The 20,691-nt window shown below is 47.1% G+C and overlaps 1 protein-coding gene across 1 annotated transcript in view; it reads right to left on the bottom strand.

Moving 5' to 3' along the window:
- Positions 1 to 2,992: 2,992 nt before the first annotated feature.
- CECR2 (CECR2 histone acetyl-lysine reader) overlaps positions 2,993 to 20,691 on the bottom strand; it is a gene marked incomplete at its 5' end in the record, with an annotated part of 43,247 nt that continues 25,548 nt past the window's right edge. Inside the window, 5 exons of the mRNA XM_088470544.1 lie at positions 2,993 to 4,691; positions 7,415 to 7,511; positions 17,282 to 18,452; positions 19,208 to 19,748; positions 20,113 to 20,238. Coding sequence (XP_088326670.1) covers positions 4,686 to 4,691; positions 7,415 to 7,511; positions 17,282 to 18,452; positions 19,208 to 19,748; positions 20,113 to 20,238 — 1,941 coding nt within the window. The remainder of the gene's footprint in view (positions 4,692 to 7,414; positions 7,512 to 17,281; positions 18,453 to 19,207; positions 19,749 to 20,112; positions 20,239 to 20,691) is intronic.

Raw genomic sequence — 20,691 nt, 5'->3', positions numbered from 1 at the left:
GAACAATGATGGAAATCTGCGCACACTGGGAGCTAATGGTCTGCAGTGGAACGCGGTTTGCGAACAGCGGCACTAAGCGTCACCAGCGCGGTACAGCGCTAATGCGTTTTATCCATGCCAGCTAAACCTAGCGTCACTTGCAGGATAGACAAAGTTTGTCAGCGTACAGTGGGCCCGATTCAGACCCGCTCGCAAGCAGGTCGATGGCCGGGCAGTGCACACGCGCGAGCCCAGCAGTGAGCGAGAAAACACTCCGGGGCTCACAACAAAACGGGGCGGCTGTCGATGTTGAGGCGGGGAAGGGGGTGGCTGGCTGACCAAACGGAGGCGTCCTTGAAGGAACGCCTGCCGTTTGTAGGCGGCCCTACTGACATCACCAGTGATGTCAGTAGTGAACTTCCTGCTCTATTAAAGTTTGCGGTGGACAAGACCCTACCACAAGGGTCTTGTCGCAAGCCCGATGGTCGGGATAATCGCGACCATCGCCAGGCCGCTCGCACAAGCTGTGGGTGGTCACCCACAGATGTGCAGGTGGCCGGACCCCCCAAAAAAAACGCCCATCAGACCTGCGAGCTGCCTCCGACAGCGAGCGGGTCTGAATCAGGACCAGAGCACGGTGCAGTAATAATATACCACAAAGAGAAATCGGACCAATGCTGGAATTGCAGAGGACAGTGGGTAGCGCAATATCGGACCACACTGCCTTCTGCCGTCCATCAGGAATCCGTTAATAGAACGTTAGCAGATGGTCGTGAATGCGGTGTAAAAAAATAAATGATCCGAGATTGTAGTCACAATTGTATGGCGGATATAAGTTTACAGACTGGCTTCATCAGTAATCGCGTGCAAAGACTGGTACGCCAGCTGCACCCGCTGCGAGATCACATGCGTATGCCCTAAAATGACCTTACAGAATTATTATGGGGCACGTGCACTGATGAGGTCGCAGGGTAACCGCGGAGGGCTCCTATCGGCCTGAGAGTGTTTACTGCACCAACAAACCCCAACGTCGCTGGAAGTGGTGCAGGTCGATCACCCGCATGCGTTCGGATTGGCCGGCGCGTGGTCTGTGTGACTAATACGTCCTCCAACCCAGATGCTCCACAGAGCACATTATGGAAAATAACGTTCATATGATTTAACTAGAGCAGCTTCTGTCCTCGTACGACCCAGGGTGGGGCAGGCAGCTCGTCACTCATTGACGGCTACTACAATGAAGATGCCAAACACGTAACAAGATACAGGCTAGGACACATACTGGTGGCAGCCATTTTCTGGGTGGGACAAATATATATATTTTTTTAAAACCGCTAGAATATAGTATAGTCACTGAGGCACGAGGTACCTCAGAGAGGTCAATAGCCCATAGTTAAACGTATAGGTGCCATTTTAACGACCCTTGGTTCAGCCCATAAAATGGATGCCACGAGGGAATGTAGGCGACAGGTACAGGCGGAGGTTTGGAGCCATGCAGGCCCGGGAAGCTCACATAGCAACCTGAGGCAACTGAAACCAATCAAGTGATCAAACTGGTTTGTCAGCTTCTGAGTTGCCCCCCGAGGGCTATTAAATGCGTCCGCTACAGCTCATACCCCCGGGTTAATGATGAAGCACTAACGCTTCGGTTTAAAGCCAAACAAAAAACCCCACAACAATGAAGTAAAACTGACACTAGCCATGGGATACACGTATAGCATTCAGGCAGGAGCGCGCTGAGCGTCTGTAGCGTCTCCGCACCGCACGCACGCAACTTTTCCTGGACAGTAACCAGTATATTAGTAATAAATCCAAGTGACAGGGCAACAGGGATCCAGGATTAAAGGAATTGTGTATTCAATGTGAAAAACAGCTGACTGGAGGGGACTCTATGGCGCACAGCTGTGAAGTAGTTAAGCCAGGATGACGTCCGCTGTGTAATGGAGTCTGGTGAATGTACACAGTTCTCTTAGTGCCCGGGGGGGGCGTCTTCCTTCTCAGTGTGGGCGTCAGACAAGCTCTTACATTACATAACCCCTCAGTCAGGCTCTTATGTTACATAACCTGAGTATTCGCAGGCCCAGGAAAGAGAGAATAATCCCACACAGGGGCGTTATGGTCACATACCCACACCAACCATTTCCTCCCGTGCCACAAACCGCCCATTTCAACCCGGATAGAAATGTATATATATAAATGTTATGTGCTAGGTGCAGATCACTCATTCTAACAGGCTACACACATGATTAATGGACCACACAAAATGGCTGCTTCCGAAGGCTCTACGGGAGTGGTTCAATATTTCTTTTGCGCCAGATCTGTCTAAAGTGACGGACATCGGGTGCGATATTCAATTGTTTTGGGAGCCCATGCCTCTTCGCACATATTGAATCCAAATAGACCGGGTTTCACCAGCTAAAGTCGTGGTTAGGGCGCCCAAAACCAAGACTTTTGAGGATGCGAGCAAAAATGTTTCCACCCGCAACCAAATGACGCAACAATTACATTGGTTCGCCGGGCGCTCATTAATTATCGCTGCGCAGAAAGTAATTGAATCGCCCCTTATGATGTGAACTTTAATGCAGCGGTTAACCCTTCGTTAAGCTGACAGATGCTCGTGAATAAGCATTTATCACCCTCGCACTGTGGCTGGAGCAATATGCAATTATATAGCACTTATCCGCGTGTATCAAACGCCTATTTCCCTATACATTGTAAACCGCGCCCTCTTACCGCTATCTCTCGTTTTATTACGGTGTTCCCACGAAAGCGTCCACGAATTTGCTGGCGTTATATAAACAAATGCTGAATGATAAAGCCGCCTGTGCGTACACGAAGCCCTTTGTGGTAAATGACTTAGCGATGGTTGCCAGTAAATTATTTGGTTGCGTTCGTTTGAAGACTGGTTCAGCTTACAAGATGGCAGACTCCGCTGGAAGTGGCAGGTGCATTGTATTTTTTACAAGCGACAGAGATTTCCGCATGACACTGAATACGCAACGATGATTTATAAACCAGGCAGTCACCTAATGTGTTTATTCTAATAATGAATTTTATACAAAAATAAAAGAAAACAAAAAGAAAAAAAACACATTAATACAAAATATCCGTCACATTCGTCATCGTGAAACAAAACTTAAATCAAAATTATCCTCTTTCCAAAACAAAACAAAAAGAACAGACATTTATCACACAGAGAGAGGCTGAGGTAAGTGGAGGTTGTGCAGAACCAATTAATATAAAAGAAAGAAAAAATCAATATATACAGAAAAGTAGCAAAAATACAAAACAAATAAATATATCATTCACATTATTTGGGAGCCTTTAGAATTCAGTCAGGTGAGCGGGAAACACTTCTATAAGGATGGAATGTTTGACGTGTTAATGTTATCAGAGGCACCATAATTCCCAGCAATCAGTGCAAGCGGGACAGGATCACAGGGACGTTCATTAATAATAACCGGGCCGGTATTGCAGCGTTTTCGTCCCTCACGATTTACCATACATTATCATAACACGTTACTGCTGCCATTTATGGCCAATATTCCACAGAAAGATTCCTCATTGGACGCAGATGAACAGTGAGAAACGTAGAGGTGGCCATTTTGTGGGCAGGACCAATAGTACGCTGCCAGCCATCAGACATGAGTGACATCACTGAGGCACGTCATGTGACAATACTTCTGAGGTGCTGGTCCCCTAGCCAATCCACAGGCTGCATGTTTCATGGATTCAGGCCCAGCCCACAACATGGCCGACACAATGGTACGCAGACAAAACATAATCCGAAAAACGTATAGGTTTAACTCTCTGTAGCATGAACATTTTGACCCCAGTTTCATTTTATTTAATTGTCTTTAATAGAACAAGGACTCTACCGCTGGATAACGGCGGCCATTTCCCAGGTCGTAGAGATGAGACGTTTCCATTGCGCAACTTAAAAGGGCAACAAAGCCGAGATGCAAGGTGACAATATCGGTAGGATTCCATGTCTGGTAAGAACTTGAGACGCTTGGATTACATTTGTGTAGCTCTGTCCATTGTCCTTCATTAGCCTTGCAGTCAGGATGTCTGGCGCACCCAAGAATGAACGATTTCCCCCGCAACCTCAGCCGCAACAAATATCTTCCGTTCGGATCAATCCCAGCGCGTTTTATATAAATATCGGTGAATGATACTGGCGGCTCTATAAATAACACAACTTGTATTTTATTTTTAACGGTCCTTTAAAGCTGAACAATTCATTTCAATGATCCCGTTGTTACCGAGGGCTCCAAATAACTTAACAACCCCCATACATTGTCCAAAGGATTGGGGGCTGGGGGGCACCTAAACACAATACAATCTTCAAACTGAAACATAACCGAAAAGGAAATATAATGTCAGAAATCAAAATGGAGGATGGGGAGGAGAAGGCAGCGAGTGGGTGTAGTGTAAACAGAGGAGCGGGCGCCCAGGAGGCGTGCGCTGGATTCCTGAGAGAAAGTCTGGTCTATAAACCTCGTAGGGACTGGCTGCCTCCGCGGAGGCGTTACAGTGTAATCTGACCACGTTCTGGCGCAAACAGAGAAACGCCACAGCGGCTCCAGAGACAGGCGGAGGATCCCAGAAGGCACAAACCCATTTAGGGCGGTGGGATCTTGATCCCGCGAGACGAAGGCCCTTTCCCTCCGCGCTGGATGAGTGAGGACCCCCAGGTGACGCTCACATTAAGTCTGTGGAGAGAAAAAGCAGAGTCGTCTTCACTTGTCAGATATGTCGGGAAATCTGAAATACTTATGGGAAACCCAAATCATACGTGTGTCAGACAGGCTTAGCGTGTGCTTAGGGTGACAAAGGGCCACGGGGAAATCCTTGGGGCCACATGTGGATTTTGGTGTCTATGTTTTCTAGCTGCTGTTACAGAACTACATTACCAAATACATAACTTTCTTCTTTTGATTCTGGCTCTTCAGGCATGTATTTATATAATCAGGCAGTTACTTCCTGTGTGTGCCCAGCAGCACAGAGTATATCAGGAATGAGTGATGTGTCAGTGAGGACAGGGCTGCATGTGACAGGGGCAGTGACATGATGTGAGGAGGGGAATGGAGGCAGCAGGAAGTCACAGACTGAGAGTTATATAGTGGGAGGAGCAGAGTCCCCAGCAGCACAGAGTATATCAGGAGATGAGTGACGTGTTAGTGAGGACAGGGCTGCATGTGACAGGGGCAGTGACATGATGTGAGGAGGGGAATGGAGGCAGCAGGAAGCCACAGACTGAGAGTTATATAGTGGGAGTTGCAGGGCCCCCAGCAGCACAGAGTATGTCAGGAGATGAGCGATGTGTGAGGACAGGGCTGCATGTGACAGGGGCAGTGACATGATGTGAGGAGGGGAATGGAAGCAGCAGGAAGTCACAGACTGAGAGTTATATAGTGGAAGGAGCAGGGTCCCCAGCAGCACAGAGTATATCAGGAGATGAGTGATGTGTTAGTGAGGACAGGGCTGCATGTGACAGGGGCAGTGACATGATGTGAGGAGGGGAATGGAGGCAGCAGGAAGCCACAGACTGAGAGTTATATAGTAGAAGGAACAGGTTCCCCAGCAGCACAGAGTATATCAGGAGATGAGTGACATGTTAGTGAGGACAGGGCTGCATGTGACAGGGGCAGTGACATGACGTGAGGAGGGGAATGGAGGCAGCAGGAAGCCACAGACTGAGAGTTATATAGTAGAAGGAACAGGGTCCCCAGCAGTACAGAGTATATCAGGAGATGAGTGATGTGTTAATGAGGACAGGGCTGCATGTGACAGGGGCAGTGACATGATGTGAGACAATTATCAGGCAAAAAGCAAGACAAAAATAATCCTCCAGATGGCGCTGTTACACTATTAGCAGCAGCTGTGAGGAGGGCGTCCATCTTCTATTGGTCGCAAAGAGATCAACATACTTGTAAAGAATTAAGAAAGGAAACAGAGCCCTAAATGAATAATAAAGGACTTGCTGGCTAGGATATAAAAATTGTATATAACTACATGAGGACCGGTGTACTGCCAGCCCCAATCCAGTAACATTCAGAGGTAATCGGCATGTAATGACAGCGGCTGTTTAGCCGCCAGATCAAATACCGACAGCGGTAGCCCGGCGGGTGGAAATCCCGACTACAGAATGTAAGTACTAGAAGGTAAGTACTGTACCCCCCCCCTCTCCCTACCCTAATCCAACCTTAGTGGTGCCTAACCCTAACCTTCCCCAGTTACTGCCTAAACCTAACCCCCCACCCTAAACCTAACCCTCCAGCGGGGGTGCCTAACAATAACCCCCCCCCCCTTCCCTACACTAACCCTCCCGGTGGAATGGCTAACCCTAAGTCCCCCCAGGTGTCCCTAGAGCTAACCCTCCCCCCCCCTCAGGCAGCTACACGCTAAGACACTCGGATTACCTACGATCAGTAAGCCGGGTGTCGGGATTCCGTAGTGGGGCTAATGATAGGCGGCGGGATTTTGACGCCTATCTTGAGTCCCATGTTGGTATGTGGGTGTCGGGATATCGGCGGGCGGGCTCCTGACTACATCCCCATTCAGAGTCCCTGGGCTCTTGTACGGTATACAATCGGGAAGCCGGCTTCCCGACTGTCATATCCCGGCGAGGGATGAAATGCCGGGCATCTAGATGTAGACGCCTGACATTTCCCTGACGCCAGGAGACTGGCGCCCGGCATCCCGATCGAAGGGACACCGGGCGCCGTGAAGGTGGTTGGGTTAGGTTTAGGGCACCCGGGGGGGACTTAGGGTTAGGCAACCCCCCCAGGGGGACTTAGATTTAGGCAGCGGGGAAGAGGGGGGTTAGGGTTAGGCACTTAGAGGAGGGATTAGGGTTAGGCACTTTGGGGGAAGTTTAGGGTTAGGCACCCCTAAGGAGGGTTAGGTTAGTACTTACCTATCCACGATCGGGATTTCCAGCGCTGTCGGGCTTCCGCTGCCGGAACTCTGCTGTTGTCGGCCAGGCGCTGCCGGGAATCGATTCATACCGATTCCTCCTGTACTGACTGCTAGACGGAGGAGTATGTAAATTGATACATATATGGTGTATTCCTACCCTCAAAATTGCAGTTTTATATTGTTCTGCTTATAAATCATTTCCTAGCAGAATAAATGGCTTATATCCAATTTATATATCCAGCCTGCAGGTCCTTTATTAGCAATTCTTCATTATTCATATATATGTAACAATTACACTTTATCCATAAAGCTGTGTATCAGGCAAAACATTGATGGGCTGCCCCCCATGTCTATCCGATGTCTGGGGAACATTAATGTGGGGTTCTCGGCAGATCACGTCCTTGGCGTTATGGTCAGTGGGTAACGGTTGCATTTACGGCAATTGCAATAAAACCCAAACCTACACTATGTCCCAGCCACATATAGCCTAATGTACAGATGGATCTCTGCTCACCTCATCCAGCGGCACTGTGGGGGGTCTGTGCACCATCTCCCCCTGAATGAGGGGCCTGCCCTTGGGGAATGCCTGTGTTTGGATTGGGAGACGCATCCTGAACAGAGAAGCAGAACGAGTTATTAATTAGTAATAGAATAACAAAATCATCATCACCATCAGAATTACTACTAGACAGAGTCACTCCTGCAGCTGGGCGTTCCGCCATGCGGGGACAGAGCACCTTACGAGACTGCGGCCATGATTCATGTAGAGATCGCCACCTGGTGGCACGTCCGTGGAATGTAAATCTCATTTCATTCTCTACAGCAGAAATAAGAAACCTGATAACTTCGGATACGTTCTGCGATTGCAATAATCCCTATATTAATATGTTTATATTTCTTAATACAGATTAATATGAACAGGGAACCAATTTAAATACGGCGTAATATGATAACGAGGACACAGTAAGGTAGGAGAACATCCTCATGAAGGGCGATTAGTTACCATGCAGCAGATTCTCTCAGCCGGAGCTTTGGTCAGGTTGGAGCTAAAAGTTTAAAAGCGACATTAACATTCAGTGTAAAGTCCGGCCTGCGTTATACAAAACGTAAGCGCTGCTTTAAATTTTCACCTCCAACCCGCTAGTATCGGCGGCTGCTACGCAAATATGTCCCGATGTGTCCCCCCCCCCCCAACTTCAAACTTTCATACAGTCATTTGTATTGATCCAATCAAGTCAATTCCTTGTCCAAAGAGTCCTCTTCTCCTTGTCTGCACCACTCTCTGTATAAGATCTGTCAGCAGCCAGAGCCCCCAGTTCAGGGTCTTATCACATCGGTGTTCCCCAGTATGATGGTGGGTACAGACTTAGTGCACAGGCCCCTCCTGTGCTATCAGTGTTCCCCAATATGATGGCGGGTACAGACTTAGTGCACAGGCCCCTCCTGTGCTATCAGTGTGCCCCAATATGATGACGGGTACAAACTTACTGCACAGGCCCCTCCTGTGCTATCAGTGTCCCCCAATATGATGGCGGGTACAGACTTAGTGCACAAGCCCCTCCTGTGCTATCAGTGTCCCCCAATATGATGGCGGGTACAGATTTAGTGCACAAGCCCCTCCTGTGCTATCAGTGTCCCCCAATATGATGGCGGGTACAGACTTAGTGCACAAGCCCCTCCTGTGCTATCAGTGTCCCCCAATATGATGGCGGGTACAGACTTAGTGCACAAGCCCCTCCTGTGCTATCAGTGTCACCAGGTATAGATAAGGGAGCAAAGAGCCGCCACTTACTCAGATGGGGGGGGAGGGGGGGTTTGCCAAAATCATATTCACTTATCCCTCCTTTACTCATTCCCCAAGATACAGAACATTTTGGGGTGCCCCCCAGGCCTGCGGGATACGGTCTCAGGTGCGACACCTCTTCTGCATCCATTAGATGAATATGTGAATGGATTTTTATAACCTATTGTGGAAAATGTTCCACATCAACATGAAATAGTAGTAATCTCCCTGATTGCCCCTTACCCCAGGGTTATGAAGCTGATATATATTATATATAAAAACAAACAGATATATACATTCAAATGGGATCATTAGTATAATGTCCCTGCATTGGGTATAAGGCACAATGATCCCTATGGCTACATGTATTGTCTGATAAGTATCACTGTGTTTTCATCAACAAATAGATCTTACGAACTGCTTTAGGTCTCATTTATATTTGAATGTAAGTCAGGTTTATGACACGTCCCTCAGATGTAGCAGTACACACCTATCACATGTATGACACGCCTCTCAGATGTAGCAGTACACACCTATCACATGTATGACACGCCCCTCAGATGTAGCAGTACACACCTATCACATGTATGACACGCCTCTCAGATGTAGCAGTACACACCTATCACATGTATGACACGCCTCTCAGATGTAGCAGTACACGCCCATCACATGTATGACACGCCTCTCAGATGTAGCAGTACACGCCCATCACATATAAGGCACGTCTCTCAGATGTAGCAGTACACGCCCATCACATGTATGACACGCCCATCACATGTATGACACGCCTCTCAGATGTAGCAGTACACGCCCATCACATGTATGACACGCCTCTCAGATGTAGCAGTACACGCCCATCACATGTATGACACGCCTCTCAGATGTAGCAGTACACGCCCATCACATGTATGACATGCCTCAGATGTAGCAGTACACGCCTATCACATGTATGACACGCCTCTCAGATGTAGCAGTACACGCCCACTTTACTCCCTGACATGCTTTTTCAAAAGTAGGCAAGTATGGTGTAAGCTCGACATGTCCGCAAGCTGCTCATAATCTTCCCTCCTCCAAGAGTCACCACCAGCCCCCAAATCCCCCTCACCGTCAGTAACACCATAAGTCTCCGAGCCCCATATTCAGCCTCTCCCCCAGGGCCATCACCACTACCTTATAATTATTGTCAGAATAAGCGATATTATCACCTCCCACCTTCCCTACTGCAACCTCCTCCTGTCTGATATTCCCCTCATCCATCTACCGCAAATCCTGCACCATTACTGATCTCTCACTGCCACACAACCTGCAAGTCCCTACAGACTCCAATTAATATTACCCATCCTCACTTACACAGCCCCCAGCTGCACCTATCATTCATCTCTAATCTCCCTCTTTAGTTTACCGTTGACCTGAATCATACTCCCACCTATACTACTCACACTTACACTACTCCCACATAAACTACTCACACTGGTACATTCACACTTACACTACTCCCACATATACTACTCACACTGGTACATTCACACTTACACTTCTCCCACCTATACTACTCACACTGGTACATTCACACTTACACTACTCCCACATATACTACTCACACTGGTACATTCACACTTACACTACTCCCACATATACTACTCACACTGGTACATTCACACTTATACTACTCCCACCGGTACATTCACACTTACACTACTCCCACCTATACTACTCACACTGGTACATTCACACTTACACTACTCCCACATATACTACTCCCACTGGTACATTCACACTTATACTACTCCCACCGGTACATTCACACTTACACTACTCCCACCGGTACATTCACACTTACACTACTCCCACCTATACTACTCACACTGGTACATTCACACTTACACTACTCCCACCTATACTACTCACACTGGTAGATTCACACTTACACTACTCCCACCTATACTACTCACACTGGTACATTCAGACTTACACTACTCCCACCGCTACTACTCACACTGGTACATTCACACTTACACTACTCCCACTGGTACATTCACACTCACACTGGTACATTCACACTTACACTACTCCCACATATACTACTCACACTGGTACATTCACACTTACACTACTCCCACATATACTACTCACACTGGTACATTCACACTTACACTACTCCCACATATACTACTCACACTGGTACATTCACACTTATACTACTCCCACCGGTACATTCACACTTACACTACTCCCACCTATACTACTCACACTGGTACATTCACACTTACACTACTCCCACATATACTACTCCCACTGGTACATTCACACTTATACTACTCCCACCGGTACATTCACACTTACACTACTCCCACCGGTACATTCACACTTACACTACTCCCACCTATACTACTCACACTGGTACATTCAGACTTACACTACTCCCACCGCTACTACTCACACTGGTACATTCACACTTACACTACTCCCACTGGTACATTCACACTTATACTACTCCCACCGGTACATTCACACTTATACTACTCCCACCGGTACATTCACACTTACACTACTCCCACCTATACTACTCACACTGGTACATTCACACTTACACTACTCCCACCCATACTACTCACACTGGTAAATTCACACTTACACTACTCCCACCGCTACTACTCACACTGGTACATTCACACATACACTACTCCCACATATACTACTCCCACTGGTACATTCACACTTATACTACTCCTACCTATAGTACTCACACTGGTACATTCACACTACTCCTACATATACTACTCACACTGGTACATTCACACTTATACTACTCCCACCTATACTACTCACACTGGTACATTTACACTTACACTACTCCCTCCTATGCTACTCCCACTGGTACATTCACACTTACACTACTCCCACCTATACTACTCTCACTGGTACATTCACTTACACTACTCCCACCTATACTACTCACACTGGTACATTCACTTACACTACTCCCACCTATAGTACTCACACTGGTACATTCACACTTACACTACTCCCACCTATGCTACTCACACTGGTACATTCACACTTACACTACTCCCACCTATACTACTCTCACTGGTACATTCACACTACTCCTACATATACTACTCACACTGGTACATTCACACATATACTACTCACACTGGTACATTCACACTTATACTACTCCTACCTTTACTACTCACACTGGTACATTCACACTTATACTACTCACACTGGTACATTTACTTACACTACTCCCACCTATACTACTCTCACTGGTACATTCACACTTACACTACTCCCACTGGTACATTCACACTTACACTACTCCCACCGGTACATTCACACTTATACTACTCCTACCTATAGTACTCACACTGGTACATTCACACTTATACTACTCCTACCTATAGTACTCACACTGGTACATTCAAACTTACACTACTCCTACATATACTACTCACACTGGTACATTCACACTTACACTACTCCAACCTATACTACTCACACTGGTACATTCACACTTATACTACTCACACTGGTACATTTACTTACACTACTCCCACCTATACTACTCTCACTGTTACATTCACACTTACACTACTCCCTCCTATGCTACTCCCACTGGTACATTCACACTTACACTACTCCCACTGGTACATTCACACTTACACTACTCCCACCTATACTACTCTCACTGGTACATTCACTTACACTACTCCCACCTATACTACTCACACTGGTACATTCACACACACTACTCCCACCTATACTACTCACACTGGTACATTCACTTACACTACTCCCACCTATAGTACTCACACTGGTACATTCACACTTACACTACTCCCACCTATGCTACTCACACTGGTACATTCACACTTACACTACTCCTACATATACTACTCACACCTACCCTACTCACACTGGTACTCCCTCACACCTACCCTACTCACACTGGTACACCCTCACACCTACCCTACTCCTACCTATACTACTCACACTGGTACACCCTCACACCTACCCTACTCCTACCTATACTACTCTCACTGGTACATTCACACTTACACTACTCCCTCCTATACTACTCCCACTGGTACATTCACACTTACACTACTCCCACTGGTACATTCACACTTACACTACTCCTACCTATACTACTCTCACTGGTACATTCACACTTACACTACTCCCACCTATACTACTCACACTGGTACATTCACACTTGCACTACTCCCACCTATACTACTCTCACTGGTACATTCACACTTGCACTACTCCCACCTATACTACTCTCACTGGTACATTCACACTACTCCTACATATACTACTCCCACTGGTACATTCACACTTACACTACTCCCACCTATACTACTCCCACTGGTACATTCACACTTATACTATTCCTACATATACTACTCACTGGTACATTCATTTACACTACTCCCACCTATACTACTCACACTGGTACATTCACACTTACACTACTCCCACCTATACTACTCACACTGGTACATTCATTTACACTACTCCTACCGGTACATTCACACTTACACTACTCACACTGGTACATTCACACTTACACTACTCCCACCTATACTGCTCACACTGGTACATTCACTTACACTACTCCCACCTATAGTACTCACACTGGTACATTCACACTTACACTACTCCCACCTATACTACTCACACTGGTACATTCACACTTACACTACTCCTACATATACTACTCACACCTACCCTACTCCCACTGGTACACCCTCACACCTTTGTTTACTGATCTGGTTTCATGGTGGTTATGTCAAAATCTAAAGGACGATGCTTGGGCAGATTTATTAACATACCAGGACTGAAAGCTGCAGTCCAAGCTGGCCATTGTGCCAATTCTGCTAGATGCGTCGTCATCAGAAATAGGGGGGGGGGGGGGGGGGGGGCAGAAAGTGCAAACATATTAAATAAAACCTGTTCTCACCAAACTCCTTGTAGGCCATGTGATGGCAAGATAAGGCATGTGTTACAGATATACTAGTTGGTGCACAAGTGTATTCACTCTAGCTGACACATTTTAAATGATCTAATTATTTCACTTGTGATACTGTGGACATATGCAAAGCATGCACTATTAAGCTGGGCACACATTGGTCGATATATCGGCATTTCAATTGAACGGCCGATATATCGGCCAGTGTGTACCCAGCTTAACAATTAAATTCAATCAATTGAACAGCTGATATATCGTGTGTGCTTCAGCCATGGTTCAGACATATCACGTCGGCTGTGCAGAAAGACAATATATTGGTCATCGTGCTGTGTGTACATTTGCTGCAGGAACTGCCGGTGACTGACAGCTCAACAGGCCGGACAAATGTAAATGCCCGCCCAGTAACGACACATCATGCCGACGATTGGCAAGTATCTATGCACTTACCAACAGTCAGAGAGGTCAGCGGATTGGCTGCATGGCCAATCCATCGTACTAATGTGCACCCAGCTTTAGGGGTCCCTGAGGACTGGAGTTGGGAAGCTCTACATCATGTGACCGGTTGCCATGGTAATCATGGCTCTTGGCAATAACATTATTGGCTACTTTAATTAAAACCCCAAAGAACCCTGTCTAGTTTAACTAAATTCAAATTTTGCTTTCTTTATTCCTATTGTGTCGACTGTCTTTAGTCCACATTATGGGCATCTTGGACTAAGGACGTCCCGGTTTTAGCAGATTGCTTTATGACATTATTACCTTCTGTTATTAAATATTCAGGTTCAGCGAAGCTGCAAGAAATTCATATGAAGTTTATAAATAGGGCTTAGTTTTCGCAAGCTCAGAGGAAACGTAGTAATCACTGAAACGGGGGTTTGTCCTAAGCGTAATACTCCTGCAGTGACTTTTGCCGCATAATGTCTGGCACTGCGTTAAGATTAGGCGGTATTGGTATAACATCTACGCCTTTATTCATACAGATATTGGACCTCATTCAGAGTCGGTCGTTGCGGCCACACGGCCGTACGCCACCGATGTTCGCTAAACTGCGCATGCGTAAAGTTCGCAATGCGCGTGCGCAAACTAGCTCTTACGATGAGAAATTTCTCTCTCCTTGAACACAGCCAGGTCGGTAGTTTGAGTGACAGAATGAGGCGTTTGTGGGTGGTAACAGGGGAAGGTGCTTGAAAACGGGGGAGTGGAGATCCGAACGCAGGCGTGCCTAATTATGCGAACGGCGTTTAATGGGAGTGCATAATTAACAAAGTAGTGTCATGGCACACGTGACATGGGAGGTTTGAACACTGACTTGATCGTAGTGCTTAAGAGAGGGTATGGTCAACCTTAAGCTCTACGACCAGCTCCGATGGTTCCCGATGCTCGCGATTAATCCTTATATCCCAGGAGATGACGTGTGTTGTGATCGAGAAGGGGGCGTTATTTAGTCTTACGGACGCTTCTTACCCTAGGTCGTTCAGCTAACGATCTCATCTTAGGACCGCAACTTGTGATCGCTTAATTTGCATATCCGGCCCCTTTCCCCTATGACCGTGAGGCCGCAACGACCGACTCTGAATGAGGTCCATTGTGTGTCAGTATCTTTCTCATGGGAAGCTTTTATTTTAGCGGATTTTACTTCCTGGTCTATTCTTCTAAACCCCCCTCCTGTACTGTTCTCCCATCAATCACTGTCATAGGGCCTGATTCAGCAAGGTTCGCAATTGTAGGCAGCTTCGCAATGCGATCCTTGCAATCATGCAAATACAGCAGACGGTGGATGACACCCCCTGCTGCATTTGCGATCGCAGTGCTGGCATCACCATCGCGACCATCAGTGGTCGATGGCGCCGGGTGGCCGGCTTACTCAGGCTGGCTGACTTGTGAGACCAGCAGACTGCGTACGACCACGCAGTCTCTGGGCTGGTGACTCCCGGAAAACGAGGAGGACACGTCCCGTTTCCGGGAACGCCGGCTGACCCCGCCCCTTAAATGCCAATCAGGTAGAGGCATTCAAGAGCTAGCGTGCGCGTTAGCAGGACCCATAATGCACACTCGCAGAATTATCGGGAATCTGCGTTCAGCAGCGCACTGCAGAATTATCCCCTTCGTTACCACTGCTAGGAAAGCTATATTAAAGAAATGGATTTCCCCGCAGGCCCCATCCTTACAGATGGTTAAACAAGATCTGCTCGCCATGCTGTATTTTGATAAGCGCACTGCGCTACTGGTCACTGAGGGCCTCATGTGTCAATGAGTTTTATCACTCAAAATGATAAAACTCATTACGTATGATAAATGGTGCTCCAGCCAATCAGCTCCCAACTGTCATCTTTCAAGCAGATGAGTTGGGAGCTGATTGGCTGGAGCACCGTTATCATACGCTACAAGTTTTATCACTCGTGGTAATAAAACTAGTTGATAAATGAGGGCCTGAGAATGGAGTTGTTAGATTCCATGATGGACCTGCGTCCCATTCAGAACGTATCAGGAATGTTTTTGAGAACTTGCTCTCTCTGTTGTGTATCACCCAAATTTTGTGTTCAAATATTTCCTTGGATTGCAGCATCTAATCCAATCCTACTGTTTTGTATAGGTTTTCCGCCGGAACGTGTTTTTGGTTTTCCTCTAAGTTTTATCACTTGTGGTAAATTAGGACCTTCGTTGTCTGGCTACTGTGTTAGAATGTTTTTGTATTGTTACAGATTCTATGCGTATTACTTACTCTCAATCTAAACCACTTTTCTTTCTAATAAAATTGTGTTTAAACTAAAACAAAAAAGAACTATAAAGTAGTATGAACAAGTCCCTGTTACAGGTAACCAAAAGGGATTTACAGGTCGAGTCTCCCATATCCAAATATTCCGAAATACAGATATTTTTTTTTTGCCATGACTGAGATAATGAAACCTTTGATTTTTGATGGTTCAGTGTACACAAATTATTAAAAATATTGTATAAAATTACCTGCAGGCTGTGTGTATAAGGTGTATATAACACAAACGCTTTCTGTGTGTATATTTGGGTCCTATTGCCAAGCTATCTCATTATGGTATGCAAATATTCCAAAATACGGAATATTCCGTTATCCAAAATACCCCTGGTCCCGAGCATTTTGGATATGGGAGGCTCAACCTGTATATTATTTTTATTTTTAAAGGGGGCTGCAGCTTTAATAAAAAAAAAAAAAGTTAATATTTGCCTTAGGCCCTTTTAAATGCTATATACACCAGCAGGGACCTTCCTGGCAGTAATCCTGCTCACACAACTCAGAAATACATGGAGAACGCTCGACCGTGGAGCAGAAAGATGAACGCTCGCTTGATCTTGATTTTCAGTATGAATACAGGCCGTGAAAGCGGGGCCTCGCGATCCTTCCGACTTTTGGGGTTTTAAGCAGGAGGTGTCAGAAAAGTTACCCTTGGCCGCTGGAAGGAGAGCGACCTGGTTGATCCTGCCAGTAGCATATGCTTGTCTCGAAGATTAAGCCATGCACGTGTAAGTGTACACACGGCCAATACAGTGAAACTGCGAATGGCTCATTAAATCAGTAATGGTTCAAAACTACAAGCCAAAAACAAAAATAATAAAACTTTTTGAAAAAGTTTCAGTTTTCTTACCCTTGTGGCCGGTACATATTGGTAAATGATGTCATGCTGCCCCCTTGCTCCATCATCACAGCATGGAAGTGACCCCTATTGTTCTCCATAAGTGGGTAGCTGGGGCCTGACGGTCGTTGGCCATTGGCTTGGCCATGTACAGGGTGGCGCGGTGGATGTAGAGGCTGGTGCGGGAACCCACGAGGCTGGTAGTGTTGCTGTGGGTAGTGCGGTTGAGACATCATACTGTGCTGGGGTCGGAAGTTGGCATTACCCCAGTCGTGTGGTCCCCCATATACAAAACCACCACTCTGCCTTTTGTGACTGTCTAAATCCAAAAACTGTTTGGGGCTCTCGGGTCGGTCTGAGGGATCTTCACTCTTTTTGTCCGTCTCCTCCGTCTGCTCAGTGTTTTCACCCGGCACAGCCCGTGGCTCCCCCTCCAGCAGCGGAGACATGAGTAGACTTCTCAGTTCCCCCACACCCTGCATGCCGAGGGCCCCATCTGTGTGGGGGTAGCCACCCGCATGCTGAGGAGCTTGATGTCCAGTGTGCTGCCAGCGTGGGTACTCCTGGGGATAAAAGGGAGGCCGCTGGTAAGGAAGGTATGGAGGCTGTGCGTGTGGTGGTTGCTGGTAAGGATATGTTTCCCCATGGTGGTGGAACCTGGGATATGGCCCTGGGGGAGGCCGAACATGCTCATTTCCGAATCTTTGAGGAGGGAAATGAGAAGGATGGCGTCCTGGAAACCTTTCAATGCCAGCATGATGGCCCATGGCGGGTCTGGGTCTACTGCCACCAGATGGAATCATGGGGGCATAGACACCCCTGTTCTCTGGTCCCACCACATCTGCTTGCGGTAGAGGCAGAGTGACCGCCTGGGGCTCCGTTACAGAGGGGACTTCCGCCGACTCTTGCAATGTGGGTAACTCGGTTGCCTTTTCTGGTGCATTTTTACCGGTGAAACCATTCTGAGGGCCAACTGGCACATCTCCAACATGACTGCCAAATCCAGAAGCCCACGACTTCTTCCCATCCTCAAGGCCATCGGTTGGAAAATTACCCGGGTGTTGAGGCTTTCCCTCAGACGGAAGCGATGTACCGTGCTCCCCATTGGTGGGCAGGTTCAGCGGTAGAACGGAGACAGGTGGTGTCCGCGCCCGGGATGTCACAGGCGCTAATGGAGACACATCTGGGGAGATAATAAAAGCTGGGTCAGATTCAGTTTAAGAGGCATAATAAATGCAACATATTCACACTGTAGGTCCAGTGTACAACAACAGGTGAAGACATTACATTCTGAACACTTTCCAGGAGGCACTTGGCAACTCACTGTGCACAAGTGTTCAGTAACCCGTGTCTATTGCACAAAGCAGCTTAAAAGAGGTTTTAGGGCACGCGTTATGTTCGTACCTGTAACAAATATATACTTTTAATCCCTTTGGAAAGGGGGTGTGACCTAGTGGACTGGGTGTGGTCAGAAATATTGGGGTCTGAGCCTAATGAGCCCCAATATTTACATTGGGAATGAGCATCAGTGCCCAGTAACAGCTGTTATTCTCATTATTATACCCGATGCAGAGCAGATGGCTCCCTTCGTGCCAGGTTGCTGCGGTGGTAGAGGGCATCTTGGAGCCGTACGTATATATAAAACGCTTTGTGATAGTCTGGAAGCAGATTACGCATGGAAGAGAGAGTTATGATATCTAAAGACATTTAACTGCAATAATTCCTATGTTAAAATGTGGGATATTAAAATAGACCTATCGATTGGAAATAACGATCTTCTAGCGGAGAAATGTAAAATCTTCATGAAACAACCGACTTTCGCCATATTTACGTAGATATATATAGACCAATAATATGACATATAAATCCAAAGACAGATAACAAACGCCGGTAACATTCAACTAGGGCTGAAACAAAGACCTTTAAATCAATTATTACCCTTCTCATCCGACGCCTGGTCCATCTGCCTGGCAGGCTGGAGGCTCGAGTCTGCTCCGTTATTTATGCCGGATGGGAAGGGAGCGGGCGATGGCTGGGATCGGTACCCCGAAGTTGGGGGGCAGACAAAGGAGGAGAGTCTTTGCATTGCCACCATCTCAGGGCTGTCCATCATGGAGCTCCCAGAAGAGACTAACAATTGCCGGCTATTGAGGTTGGGTCCCGGAGGTCTCAGACGAGGGTCCAAGGGCTGCGTGTAGTGGGGGGGACCTGCCCTAGCAGTATCGTTCTGCAGCCCATTTCCTCTCCATATAGGTGGCGGAGGTCCGTATCTGTAAGGTGGATATGTGGCACCAGTGGGGGGCGCTCTTTCACCTGGGACAGGGGGTCTCATGAGTGGCATATATCCCGCAGGATGCTTGCCGCCTTCCTGGACAGACATGGTAATGGGGTAAGGAGGCTCCGAGGCATTGTGGGGTCCCTGAGATGGCCGGAAATCCGTATTTCTATTGTTAGAGGTTTCAGGAGTTCCGGTAAAAGACTGTAACGAGAAGACAGATCACATGAATGATAATACATTAGCGCTGTATGATACACATCAGCCTCAGATGGTGAATATAAAATACAGCAATCCATTAGGTTAGTTTGTTACACGCGTGTATCGTCTGCGTGGAACGTGTTCTGTAGGTTTCATGATTGCGGGCAGCACCTCTGATCCCATCGCTTACATTACTTTTATTCAGCTCTCGATGAACCAGACTAAAATAAAAGTGTCCCCCTTATAGGACAAATGGACCCACAGTAACAAAATGGAGGCCTCGGGGACCCTGGTGGTGGCGATATCTAATTTTTTGTTTGTAATGTTAAATTCAAGCTTCTGGGGAAGTATGGCGCACACACGGTACCTGCGCGCTGTAACTCTGGACGCACTGACTGGGATCTCCCGGATGCGGTTCTGGAAACCTCATGGGCCCATAGCCGAGGCCGGTGTCTGAGCCTCTCAGAGGTGCATGCATTCCCGGCACAGGAGGCTGGTCGGGAAAAACAAAACGGACTTTATATAACCGATGATCTGTTCCGTCTGCAACTGCATTATGGGAAAAAGCTGAACGGTTATGGATCCACATGTATGTAACCAACATCTAGCACATGGATGAGACCGGTGCGCATATGGGCGAGAACACTGGAAATGTGGAGCTGGGAGAGGACCACTGAGCACTGCAGAGTCTAAGAAATTCTTGGGGTGCTGGAATTGGGGGTTCTCTGACACGAATGCGCGATCTGCGATTAATATATACTAATAACCTGAAGTCAGGGTGCGTTTCAGGACCCTAAACCAGGAGAGGTTTCCCAAGCAGATATATACAATACACGTCATTTTACAATGGTAAGTAGGAGTTAGGAGTACTCCCATTACTTCTCACCCCACCTGGCATCTAGGGGTACATTTACTAAGACTCGAGTTTGGTCGCATTCTTTGGAGA

This window comes from Taudactylus pleione, unplaced genomic scaffold, assembly GCF_031769625.1.
Source record: "Taudactylus pleione unplaced genomic scaffold, aTauple2 ptg000101l, whole genome shotgun sequence".
NCBI classification, from domain to species: Eukaryota; Metazoa; Chordata; class Amphibia; order Anura; family Myobatrachidae; genus Taudactylus; species Taudactylus pleione.
This window is presented reverse-complemented; position numbering and strand designations above follow the sequence as displayed.